The sequence below is a fragment of the Aythya marila genome, assembly GCF_965140915.1.
Source record: "Aythya marila genome assembly, chromosome: 6".
Lineage (NCBI taxonomy): Eukaryota > Metazoa > Chordata > Aves > Anseriformes > Anatidae > Aythya > Aythya marila.
Genome location: NC_139047.1, coordinates 21837218 through 21851501, shown reverse-complemented (window position 1 = coordinate 21851501; position 14284 = coordinate 21837218). Strand labels below are relative to the sequence as shown.

Sequence of the window (14284 nt, the reverse complement as noted above, 5' to 3'; positions counted from 1 at the left end):
GGTGCAGAATGAACACTGCCACCACACCACACCCAAACCCTCAGAATTTGGGTACAATCTCTTCCTTTTAACAGGTAGCTTTGAACTCAGGTTTACATGACATCATTTTACATGAACTCAATTCCCAGAAAACTGTGGAAATAAAAGGAATAAGAAAAGAATCATGAAGAATATACAGAAGCTAAAGCAATATTCCTGTAATAATTAACCCGTTTTATCATGACCCTAAACGTGAATGGTAAGTGCAGTTCAAAAAATGAACTAGTATTATTTCAGCTTTAAAAAAGGGTATGATTTTGCATTGGATATTTTATTGGATTTGTGGAACTCTCTTCTCTTAATGTAACCTCTTCTGGCTCTCATTTCTCCTGTGTATTAGCTCTACTGAAGCTACTAAGCTATAACTGGAAAGAACATCTTTTCCCCTTTCTTCCCTATTCATAACATTATCATGAGACCCCTACAGATTGGACCTCCTAAAGAGGTCTGAATCTAAAACTCTCTAAATATAAAAAGACCTAAAAATAAACACTACGAAAGCATTAAATTAAATCAACAATTGCTCACTGATGGCAGGCATTATCTAATTCTCCACAAGACTGTTATGGTCTTTCATATTTCAGTTGTCTTAATGACAGTCTTCCTTGATACTGACATGAACAACTGATAAGATTATTCTGGTACTGACAGAAAGTTGAAGTGCTTTTGATTTAGAGCTTTAGAATGTAATCCTGCATTATATTCTCCTTTCACACATCTGCATTAAAAAACATTTTTATATGTTTTTCGAAGGAGAGCTATTAAAGAACATCTTCTAAATCGAGAAATACTGATCATGGGAATGTTAATAATTGTCTTTCTGGTTTCAAGGAACTTGTCTGTTTTAAATGCTTTTAATATTTTTTAAAAAACTTGTAGCACGATACTTTGGATAAAGTGTTGGTATTTACCTTTCTATATCAGAGAGTTTTAAGTATACCTGTGAGATATTATCACGTAGTGTTTTAATGGCTTTCATATTTTGAAAATTAAGCTTTTGTTAAGGAAAATCTGCTGTTGTGTGAAAATATGTGCTCTGTATGCTTCCCATTTGGGACTTCAGGTACCAGAGGAAATAAACCTTTCTAATGTGCTCAATACATTTTTGTATGCAGGATCAGAAATTGCACAACAGATTTTTTTTTTTTCTTTTCTTTGTAGACTATGTCTACATATTCAGCAAGTATAATTTTAGGTAGGCATTGAAACCACGTTTCTGTTATTACTGGATAAACCTGCAAAACTTGATGCTTATATGAGCATATTTGAATCATCTCTGTTCCAGAAGTCAGCTTATAAATGCCACTGAATAAAGCCTCTTTGAGTTAGTGAGAGACAGACTTTGTGTCATTCTCAACCTAACTGAAATACAGAAACACTGGATATTCAGTAAATTAATATTCTGGTGGGGCTGCAGTTTGGGAGGCAATGAGATAGTATGAAAGAAGAAAAAGATGAGTAAGTTTTTATTGGTAAATGGAATCTATCTGATGTAGTGTTAAGCAATTTTTATAATAAATGTCCAAGCAATTTCGGTGAAGTTAAAAGTTAATGCTGTTTGGTATTAAAATTTAAGAAAAAGAAAAATTCTAACAATTCTGATTTTAATTGCCATAAAAATTGCTAATTTGATGTTGGAAAATCAATAGGGAACAGGAATTGACATTGATTTAGACAGGTCTTGAGCACCTATAAGTGTAACACTATTGCTTTCACTGTTCAAATTATTCTTTTCATGACACAAGCAAATAATTAGATAATTCTATTCAGCTAAAGATAGTTAAATATGCAGCAACACAGAATCAACAAATTATCAAGGAAAGTTATATGTACCATGACATTAAAACAGTAGAACAGGATTCTTTTCATGTTTGTTCAGTAAATTGTGCAGGTTTGATAGAATTATTGTATCTGTTGATGTTACTGTCAAACAAAATTGCTTCAACAGACTTGAATACATGTAATAATTTAGAAAACTCACCACCTCTAACCTGTCATTTATTTTCTCATAAAGATAGACATTAAAAGAGAGGGAGTATTTTTATAGTCCATTTTCCATCCATTATTTCCCATGAAGAAAATTAAGAAATAGCTTATAGATCTTAAACTTCAGCAGTCTCCTCCTGCGACTCAGGATGCAATTACTTTCATGTTAGTTGGTAATGCATCATCAGAGCAACACTTGGAAGCATATAGATTTATTGAGTGTGCTTTACTGAGCTTTAAATCTTAACTTAGTGATTTGCAGATTATCAAAGAAGAAATTAGCAACTGATTTTTAGCAAATGTTAATGCCAGAATATGTATTAAAAGTAGTGTAAAGCTTTTTCTGAATTTACTAAGAGGTGTTATTCCAGAAGACAGAAAACACTACCCTTCAAAATGCTGAAGAGTTTGTGATCTCTTCATTGCTCTTCTGGCAACATAACCAGTAAGCTCTAACAAGCATTTATATGTCTGAACAACAAAACACTAAGGGTCACGTTTCTGATAAGGGCTTAAATTATTGCTGTGATTTTGGTCACGTAAAAGATATTTTCTATCATTAGCTCATGACATGACAATGAAACAAAGTAGATTTTGTGCTTTTTGCTGTTATCTCAACTTCCTTAAAGTATTTCTGAAAAATGTACCTTCAGACAGTTTCCTCAGCTTCCAAACACTTTGATACAGTTAAAAAAGAGCAAAAAGGTGGTAAGAGAATATCTGAAGTATACAAGGTAAAGATGAAGCAGCTACAAGCCATACTTCATTTCTATGATTACAGTATTGACTGATGAGCATACTCCAGCCTTGTTCACTTTAAGTTCAAAGAGATTGTCTTAGCATTCTGCCCAGATTGCTATTTTTATGACACCTGGGAATGCTTAGTGTATTAACTAACCTTCTACCACATCTAATCACTAACATCCCAACCAAAAAGGCATTTGGCAGGGGTAAATAGAATGGATTACATACAATGTGATTATACAGATCACATCTTATTATCAAAACCAACCTATAAAATCACTGTCCTTTTTTCTAGAGCAATCCATCCATTTCATACTGGTTATGCAGAGAAAACGGCAGAGTTGTGAGAGGAAAAAGGCCATGAGGAGCCGATAAGAGAAACTTGTATTTCCTCAATCCATAGCTGGATCTTAGATAATATTTTTTTCTGCTTTTCTAACATAAACACATAGTTTGGTTTGGGGGAAATATGGCAAGACATGGTAGGTGTCTTAATGGTGCTTCTCTGCTACTCTGCTACTCTAACAAAAAGATTTTGTTAGTGTGGCACCAGTGAACCAAAATAACTCCAGAAGCTCTACCTCACCTCTCGAATGCTAGATGAAGCACATGTTTGGGAGAGCATAGGACTCTATGGATTTAACCAAGGACATATGGGAATCTTTTTACAGTATGTAATCACATGTATGGTTGCAGGTATCAAAAGCTTAAATCTGGAGAAAAAATGCTTAGGCTAAAAGCCTGTCTATAAACTCTCCCGTTCCCAGTATTCTTTGTTTTCTAGACAAATTTATCACACTGATTAAACTGCAGAATGGGTCATTTGTTTCTCAGTTTCCTTAGCTTACTTGGCATTGTTGGTGCAAAAGAGAGAGAAAATAGCATAAAATATCTACAAAAAATTGTCCCATACAAAACTTATTTTTCAAGCTTTGTTTGAAAACCGGAAGGAAGCTGCAGTCAGCATGCTATCCTAAAAAAAAAAAGGCAAAATAAATTAGCTGGCCTCTAACGTGTTCTACAGGATGACCATGAGCCCCAGGCATGGATTTCTTGCTCACTTCCAAACCCAGTAACTAACATCATTAGAGTCTAAGCTGCAGCAAAAGGTGTTGCTTTCCTTCAGTTATAATCTGTTGTTATCTTACCGACAAACCCAGTAAAACTAAACTTCTCTGAACAGAACAGAGTGGTATAAATAGGAGACCATGCCATGCCAGCTCTTTTGTTTCAAAAGAGAGTAGATTTATTCATAATTAATAGAATTAATTTATAAAGCGAAACATATTCAAAGATGGATACCTAGATTAGAAAAAAGCTGTGAAATGAACATCTTTACTTCCCATTTAATAAATGTTTTACATTCATTAGTAGTAGTATTCTGAACATACCTGCTCATGCCAGTTTTTAAGATATTAAAAAATAGTACCCACTTCCCTATTGGTTCTGCTACCAGTTACAAGCTGAAAGCATTAACCAAATTCTAACACGTGACTGATAATAGATGAGAAGCATGACCTTGTCATTTTGCTTATTAATTTTGAGGGCATTCTGAAACCATTAAAAAACATGTTGTTCTGACTGGGCTTCATGGTCTTTGTTTTTTCTTGCTACTTCTAATCCAATGTAAAAGCCCCAAACGCTAACAAATCCTGAATGGAAAATATTTTGCTCACATTTCAACACATCAACACCAACCAATCCCCATGCTTCAACCCACTCCACTGCTCAAGCCAAAAAAAACCCAAACAAACCCAAACCTACAAAAATACTCCTCCAAAACCAAAAAAAAAAAAAAAAAAAAAAAAAAAAGCTACTGCTTCTCCTTTATATGCATATTTAAACCACCTAGTTTCTAATCAGTAGCAGAAGAAAACTGCCTTATAATTATCACCAGTTATATCATCACCTTACTATCTGCAAATTGCTGGAATATTCTGCTCTCACTTTTAGCTTGTTCATCAATTTCTTTCAGCAGTGATGTGTGGGAACTTAACTATTTCCTTGAGAATGTTATCCTTCAAATTACTGACCAGTTTTTCAGCTTGTGTATAAGCTAGTATTAAACTACAAGGAAAATATGTTACTTGCAAAAAACGCTATTAAATTGTTAGCTGAACACAGCTGCATTCCTTGTCTGATGAAAATGATTCCTAATAGGGGTGAATGTGCAATTTCAGGCAATTGCTAAATGTTGTCTGCCCACATTATGGCATTTTGTAGCTAGATCCAACATTTTTACTATCATGCTTACCTGTGAGGTGTCCAGCATCAGAAGAGAGTTCAGAACCAAGCCTGTTTGCAGGTTAGGGCATGCAGGGAGGGAGGAAGGGAGTCCTGAGTCTGAGTTCCACAGTTTCTGCCTTCTTCCCTCCCTGCTTCTGCATGTCAGTTGCTATTGCTCTCTATTGCTGGGTGATTTTATCTGGGAAAATATATGTTTATGTTGACCTAAACAGAGAAAGCATTTCCTGAATTAACACAGTAACCACCTGACTGTGATCTAACTGAAGTTAACTGATGTTTTGAGTAGGAGGTTGGGTTAGATGGCCCCTAGACGTCTCTTCCATGCTACATTTTTGTATGGTTCTAACATTAAATAAAAGACATACTGTGACTCCTTTCATGGCTGTTTTAAGGTAGCTCTAACTATGTACATGAAAGGTATTATTTTAGACAGTGCATGCCAAGTTGGTCAAAGGACTGACAGTTCTCTGGACCTTAATGGGGCTTGACAGAGGCTAAGCCAGGGCTTGACTTCTTTCAGTTCTGGTGGGTGCCAAAATGGTTGGTTTTCACTGAGCAACTTACAAAGTTTATAAACTTTCAAGGTCAATTCACCATGAAATTCACCAGTCTTGGGGTTTAGAGCTCTAGTCCAGAGAACATAGGTTTGCAAAATTGCTGCCTAAAAGTTGGTTTTGATCAGTTTTGTTTGCTCCATAGGACATTAGTTCTTACACACTCATATTTTCAGAATGAACTACAATGCAGTCTGAAAGCCTATTTCCCCCATATACTAGCATCAGAAGAAGAACATTGCTTTTGAAAAGTATTCAGTTAAAAAAAAATATATATATCATACAATCCATTCCACATTAGCATCAATGAACAGATCTTAAAGTGTTTGGTTCAAGACAATAATAGCAAATTGCTCCTACAAAATACTGATCACTTGGAATTGTTAATTCATGGAAGATACTGGATTCTTTTTCCCAACTCAGCAAAATCGGACAATCCCTTTCTCAGAAGAATAGATCAAGGGAGAAGGACATGGACAAATTAGGGATGATTCCAGGTTACTTGCTTCAAAGCAGCTGGTCTTTCCAACTGCTCCATTTCCACCATATGTTGTGAAATCGCAAAACACTCCAGCAGTTGAGATGCCTTAGCCTACTCTGCTGTCACAAAGACATGAGGCTCTACTGGAAACAATCACCTTCAAGGAATATGTTATCATTCACAATTCCTGTGAATCTCTAATTACATATGCCGTTTTATTACTTCATGCAACAGCAAGCAGTTCCAATGAAAATGCTATGTTTTTCTGAAATTGATAAAAACAATGGGCTTTATTTTCTGTTTCCATGCTTTGTATAGCTACTTGCTCCAGTGCAAAAGAGCCTGTTCTCCAAATGACATCTTTGCATAGGTATAAATGACTACACTGAGACTGGGGTATTTTTATTGGTTTTGCCATCACAATGATCTTTGCTTTTCTTTTTTTTTCACACACAGATCTGTCATACCTTCTAAATGACAATGAAATTACACACATCTATTCCATTTCTATAACAACATCTACAGTAATTATGAAGCCTAATTATATAACAACAATAAAATTTTATTGTATGAGGTTGCTAAGTATGATTGCAAACAAAGGGAATAATTCCTGTATAAGTTATATCAATTGATCATTGAGAACAAGGATAGAAAATAATTGAATAAAAAAGATTCTCCTTTCAGCAGAATCAAATAATTTACACTTTCCATACAGTAAGTAGGGAATGTTGGCTCTGCTTAACCCCCAATTTCATCATTATATGTATGCCTAACTGAGTAATTGGAAGACATATCAAAGCCATTTGCCCTTAATTCAGAAATTTCTGCTTTATGTCAGCTTATGTTCCAAAATGAATAGCTTTGAAATAATGTTTGTGTGCAAGTTATTTTATGATGTTGTAAATGGTCCAGTATGTCAGCTGAATCAGAGTACCAAAAATATATAGCTCAGTAATTTGGTTTATTTTTAGGTCTTATGTTGCCCATCTTTGTTGTAGATGACTTCTTTTAGCCTGAAAACCTGAAGGTCGGTTTGAAGTCATGATCGTATAACAGTTATTTTTATATCAACAGCTGAGGCTGGCCTTGGGGGACACTGTTACTTATTTCTTAATCTTCTGGGACTGACAGAACAGAGTCTGGCCAGATTAGAAAAACATGGAATAATACTACAAGGTCTATCAGTTCATGTGTGACCTGCCATACACCGAGAACTCCACTTTCAGAAGAGCTGTGAACGATCAGCATGTCTGCAGATCAGAACACAATCCTCAAATCAGCAGAGTATCCAGTTAAGGTACATACTTATCGTTTGATCAGCCATGTAAACAGGGTATTATATATATTTCAGGTGGGTGGACTGTTTTGAAAATTATTATCTCCAAGAAGTTTGAAGATCACAGTTCTACTTTCCCATAAGTCAGTTATTATGACAAATTATAATCAACGGATACATGCTGAGTCTTTCAATCACATGCTGTATCTGAACAAACTGCTGAATTTCAGGGGATTGATAGTAGCTGAGCATTAATGATGAGGGACCACAAAACAGCCTTATTTAAAGAACACAGTAAAGGGATCAGTAATTTATACATTTATTAACTGGATGAATCATTGTTTGTTGCCAGTGTTGTTGCCAGTCTATGAGTATTCAGAAATTCTGTCTTTGAAATTAAGTATAGGTACAAACATCTTCACATTGCTCTGAGTCTGTTCACAATGGAGTTCTCAGCTTTGGGCCATATATAAGCATGAACCGGATGTGTAAGAGCACTTTAAAAAAAAAAAAAAAGGTTGAAAAAAAAAAAAAAAAGATAAAAATGCTAACTGTTTTGCCTCTATGTGCTGTAATTTTAAGGCCAGAAGTCCTCTTTACAAACTCATCAAAAACGTTAAAGGACAGATGTCAATTTTTTGCCCCACTGCTTTCTTTAACAAAAGTCTACTTTTTGTGCCTCTGGGAAGACTTGCCTCTTTCTAGCAATCAGTGTCAGGACCCCATCTGAACCTGTCAGTGCAAAAAAGTGCAGACATGGGACTGTCCCCCTGAAGGAAGTCGAGGCTCTTCTAGAAGAGCCTGTTCTAGCCAAGCACCTCTGGAAATTATAATGTGAAACATTAAAAAAAAAGCATTTTAGTCAAGTGTAAATGGAAATGTAACTTTAATTTTAGTGGCAGGTATCTACATCGGGATATAAGAATGCCAATTATTAAAAAAGGACTATCTGGCAGCTACTGCTGGTCAACTCATTTCAGTAAAAGCCAATGTTATGCAGAAATAGGCATGCAGTAGAAGTTATGCTACTCTGCATGACAAGAGGAGTTTTGGTCAGTTAAAACCACAGAACATTCAGGACATTATGTAGATTGTAGTTACTATATAGATTGCAGTGAAGTGAGTGACAAAAGTGTTACTGCAAGCTATATAGTAACTGGAATTTTAATCTCCACATAATGTCCTGAATTCTCCTGTTAAGTAGCAAGATCCTATTCAAAAGGTCCTGACAGTAGAATTTATAACTTAGCTCTTTCTGATTAGATTTACTTGTCATATTACTTAAAAGGTATGATGTTGAGAATTTTATTTATTTTGAAAATCTCCAATTAAATCTCATTTTCTCCACCCACATTTCAAAGTTTGTATTTTTTCACTCTAATATCAGCCACTGTCCCATAACTTCTGTTCTTGTGAAATTCTTTTCCAAAATTTTGTCTGCTCCTAATTTATTCCACTAAAACTGTATTTGCCTGTCTCTCTTTCTGGAAATGTTTCCATCCATCTATACAGAATAGCCATGACTATTCTATTATTTCAGTAATTATTCTTCCTCTACCTTGTGAAGGTAGCTATGTGATAACCCCTCCTTTTTCACTATCTAAATTCCTTCTTCAGCTTGTGAATATGATAGAAGTCATACAGCTGTTATCTTTGGAAAGAAGAACTCATTCTTGGATCCTAGGATGCTGACACTTCATTTGCTATTACTGATACATTATAGAAAATCCAGAGTGCAGTGATCCACCTGTGAGGCTCAGTGATATGGTGTGGTACCAGAGTCCACATTTGCATATTTTGGGTTGCAGACTGAGAGAAGCCACAGTAGTGGACATATGAGGTTATAGCAGCAGAAATAAATTTCTCAGCAATGCTGAGGTAAGGAGAAGGAGAGAGAGATACAGTGAAGAGTACAGAGAGGGATGGACAGATGTTTGAATGGAGCCATATGTGACTGGAAGTGGCCTTCCATGTCACTGAGTCCAGCAATGCCAGAAAAGCACATCATGTTATCTATCCCTTTACTACATTTCTCAGGCTCTGTCTAAAGACACTTGGAATTCCTGCTTTAACTTCTATTGGAAGACTATTTCAGAATGACACTACTCTGATTAACGTTGACCTTTTAACTTACCATGGCCATTTTATACTAATTTTCTACTGATATCATCCTATAGGTCTAACAGGTCACATTCCCTCCTGTACATTTTTGATGCTGTTTCACAGAATTACATATCAGAGGACTGTGCCAGCATGAGCATATGCTAATTATCTCATCTGACATTTCTGCCATATTTTATTCTCAATGCTGTGTTGAAACCTTCCAAAGCCACTTTTCCACTCCTCTGCAGATACAAAATGGATCTATGGTTCTATTACAAGTTTTAATAAGAGATTTAGATTTTAAAGACATGGGCAGACATGCAGTGGAACCTTTACCGTGCTGATTTTAATAAAACATATTGAAACAACAATATTAGAAACATAAACAGCACTAAAACTTTTAATGTCTAAATGTGTTTTTTAATCTAATTCAAAAATAAGTGCTAGATATTTGACTGATGCACATAGATATAGTATGATCAACTTCAGTAGATCTACATTTCTTTATACCTCCTAGAAATTTCTTCTTGTACCTAATCCTACAGTTCAGGCCAGAGCAACAACTGAAAACATTGGTAACTTAATATAGTAAGAGAGAAGGGAACAGCTGTGGGTAATTCCAATTATGATGACTGACATTATCACAATTTGCTACAGAAATTGCTACTCTGCATATTGGTTGATATAGTTCTGGAAAAGGACATAAAGCAATGTCAAATTAAATTGGAAGTGTTTTTTGGCATAAAGATTTTATAGAGTAATTCAAATTCAATTTCAAATGTACTTATTATCAATGTTTTGATAATATGTTTTCGAGACGTTTTAGCTGATCTAAGCAATTTTTACTTGATGTCTCATAGTATGAAGTTTGAAGAATAAAAATAGATTTTAAATATTTTTTTCCCATAATAGTGTCATTAGTAAATAGAAGCTTGGCACTCTGGCTCTAAATATCTAGTCAGAATTTTGTGAAAAAACAAACCAAACAAAAAAAAATAAATATGTTTGACTCGTGCTTATATAACTTATAAAAATTTGTCTTTTTAATGTAACTTGACTCTTTGTCATACTATCTGTGAAAGTTTTCTATGTATAACTGCAATGAATAATTGAAAAATATCAAAATGGATCCAGAAGAGATTAAATCTTTCACAATTGACCAGGGAAGGAAGTACAATGGTTGCAGATTCACGTTGGCTATCACAGGCAAAATATATGAAAGATAAAAATCCAATTACATTTTAGGCACTAACTGATCTCAAGATAGAACTGATAGAACTTTTTATCTTCTCTAGGAGGGTGTACAATACATTCATTTTTGTATCTGTCAAAGGGAGAAGAAACACAGAAACTATCTGGCATAGCAGTAATATCAAGAAGCTGCAGTTTGGTCTAGGGAAGGCAGGTCAGTAGCAAGGCAAAAGCTATTTCTAGCAAGATTTTCCTTATGGAATCTCTACCTGCATTATATTAGAATGCACTTCCAACCTTCTTCAGTCTGTCAGCCTATTGACACTTGGGGAATGAACTTCTACTTACTGAGACTGTAGAAGTTTTTTGGGATAAAGACTGATGTATCTTAATTTGTATTTTTTTTTTTTTTATTGTCAGCCTGTCCTTCTATATGTCATTATATTACTAATCTAATACCAATTCTGAATTTAGCTGAATAATTTGCTTAAGATCAAGCCCTTAAAAATTTAGTTGAAAATTAGGTATTCAAAAAATATGCAGCCCTGAAATATTTTCCCTAGGTATACAACTAAATAAAAGGTTACATTATTTATACCTTAAAATTTCCATCCACTTAGAAACAGACCTTTCTGTACTTCAGAATTGCCACAGGCTTGATGAAACACATGAAGGTGATGAAATTTGGAGCTTAGCTCACACTTAAAATCGATTTGAACCTTTCATTTATATCCCCAGAGCACTCTACCCACTAGGTATATCAGAGGACATCAGCAACTGTGCTATTCATATAATGTAAACCTGTGGAATTTGCTTTGATTAAGACAAAGTTGCATTAGGCTGTCCAAGAAACCCTCCTGGAAGCATCTAAAGAAAAGCTGCATCCATCAAGCCAGTTAATAATAGTATACGCAATGTGTAAATATGTATATAGCTGATAGACATTAAATATCCTTGTGATATTTTAATTTCATTAGTAAACAAGGAAAAAAAACAACAACAACCAAAACACTGAAATATCCATTGGATTCTTTTGTTTGCTTAAAGAATAAAAATTCACTCCTGCAAACCACTAGCTAGAAATGAATGGCAGTATGTCTGTGTTGTCCTTTATGTATCAGAAACCTAAGTAAGTGAAAAGTAACAAAGAAAATTTCAGAAAACATTGAATAGGATACTACTTTATTGTGAAGATCTTAGCACATTTTTAACTGGCAGGAATCACTGAAGTTAATAGACTTCTTCAGGGCACCCAGCGCATAATACAGCTTTTTCCTATTAAAAACTAAAACTGAAAATTTTGATTTGTTTTCCTATTTGAAATGTAACACATATTTAAGAAGAAGTTAAGCAGTAACTACATTGTAAACTACCTCATGTGCAACTGAATTGGAGGCAAAGTAAACAACAGCTCAAACCCTCCAAAGAAATCCAAACCGTTTGTGAAATGGGTAACAATCTAACGACTAAATTGATAATCAGCTTCATGAAACTGAAAATGAGCACAATCGTCATTACCTTACCTGGGTAACCTTCTCTGTTACATTGTGCGTTCGATCTTTCACTTTAGGTGCAATAATTGCTTTCTCCGAAGAAGGAGGAGATGAAGATTTTTTTTCACTTTTGATATCTGAAAAATTCAGGGTGAGTTGAGGAATTTTGTTGATTGTACTGTATTTGTTGAGATTTGAATCCGATGTGGATCCCAACAAACTTGACTTGATATGGTTAAAAGGCCCTGAAAAATCAGAACACATATTTAGTATTTGACAAATGCAGATAAGTTATCATTAATATTTATGTGGGATATGTTAGAACTGTACTTAAAAACTATTTTTTACTATGATATTTTTTAATAGTAAAAATTATTGGCACTTTAAAAATAATTCTACTGCTAATGAGAATCAAATTCACTGGTGGATATTAATATGAAATTTCCTGTACTTAAAGCCTCCAATATTTTCTATAACGTCGGTGGATTGCAAAGTACATAACAGGACTGTTCTTACTTGTTTTAATGTTACCAGGTATGCCCCATGGTAATTCTGGCTGAGTATAAACACTATATTCTCATTTTGTTTATACAAGCTCAAATAGGACACACAATTATATAAGTGTCTCATCTGAGCAAAGGCTCTGTTATCACATCTGTACTGTTGCTCATGCTTCCAGGATAGTTAGTTCAAAAATGCCTTTTGGTAAACTGTAAAACTAAGTAGACCCCTGTCCTAGTCTTGTTGATCCATCAACTCCATATTAACCTATGTCTAACACTGCCCTTATAATTTTGAAGTATCAGAAACTCACAAAATATATTGGTTTAATTGTTATGAACAAAAAATATTGAAAATAATAGCAACAAACATATGTAGCATATTAATGGATTATTTAATATACACTTAAACATCTTGCATTACTTTAATGAGACATGATAAACAAAAAATATGGAGTGCACATACTTCATGAGGTACATATCCATTATAATTATTCTCTTCAATATTGTACAGTGATTTGTACAACAAGTATGCGATATAATTGAACAGTATACTTATTTTGTACTTTCATCATACAGTTTATCCAGAAAACAAAAATATATTAAGGAAAGTTTGTTTTTGAGAAAAATACTCGAAAAGGGAGCTGCATGTATGTTTAGACAATAACAATTAATTCCAGTTATGTATTTAAGAAAAACCCCTGGTCTTGCTCTCAGTTACACTGTCTAAATTATGGTATTGAAGGTTTTTTCTCAGATCCACACGAGAGCCTCACTGTATCATAAATCTTTTATTTTTTTTTATTTTTTTAATGTTTTTTTTTTTTTTTTTTTTTTTAATTCCTAGGAAGGAAACAAAAACTGCCGCTATAATTCATGAACAGCCAGTGGGACAGAATTAGGCTATGGGGTAATTTTGAGTCAACAGAGGAAGAGCTGGATTGTATATGCAGTGTGTGAAGGAGCAACCAGCTCCTGAAGCTAGTTGTAGGGAAATCCAGGCAGCGCTGCATTCTGTACCTTGACCGCCAGAGGTTTTACTAGGGGCTCAGAGCCCAAAGGCTGTTTTGTGAAGGTCAGTATCTATGTTTTATCTTTTCAGTTACTAAGAAGGCCTCTTTTTCTTTTTTGTTTGTCTGACAAATTCTTCAGGTGAGAGCTGGGCTTCTCTTGTACCTGGCTGAGAATGCTTGCTGAGGAACCTATCTTTTCATTTGCTTTCTTAGCTTAAAAGAATTCATGCACATGGTTTCTACCTCCTAAATTCATGATAATTTAGCAATCTGGTCCAGAGAAAAAAAATCCTTCGCTATACCAATTCAAATTGTGCCACTGTGCAGAGAAGTTTTCAAGATTACAAGGGGAGAGCCCAATGCCCCAGGTCAACAGTTAAGGTGCTCCCCTTGGGAGAGTTCAATCTAGTTTTTCTGCTCTCACGATTCTTTCTGTCTAGTGATCATTTGATGTAAGATAAACAAAATTTATGGGTGAGTGCTCTAGCCACTAAACTACAAAAATCAGTCTTTCTTTTCATCCTTAGACCAATGAACCTCGTATATTATTTGTAGAACAGCTTCACAAGGAAAGGGAAAGGCTAGAAAGATTTCACTGCCTTTCTCCCATAAGGAATTCTGGAAAGCCTGGTGCTGATTACACTATTAAGGAAATAG

General features: G+C 34.7%; 1 protein-coding gene across 5 annotated transcripts in view; it reads right to left on the bottom strand.

Moving 5' to 3' along the window:
- Positions 1 to 14284, bottom strand: part of KCNH7 (potassium voltage-gated channel subfamily H member 7) — a 220385-nt gene that overhangs the window by 56174 nt on the left and 149927 nt on the right. For all 5 annotated transcript variants that reach the window (XM_082763780.1, XM_082763781.1, XM_082763782.1 and 2 more), the window contains one exon: positions 12145 to 12359. In XM_082763780.1, coding sequence (XP_082619906.1) covers positions 12145 to 12359 — 215 coding nt within the window. The remainder of the gene's footprint in view (positions 1 to 12144; positions 12360 to 14284) is intronic.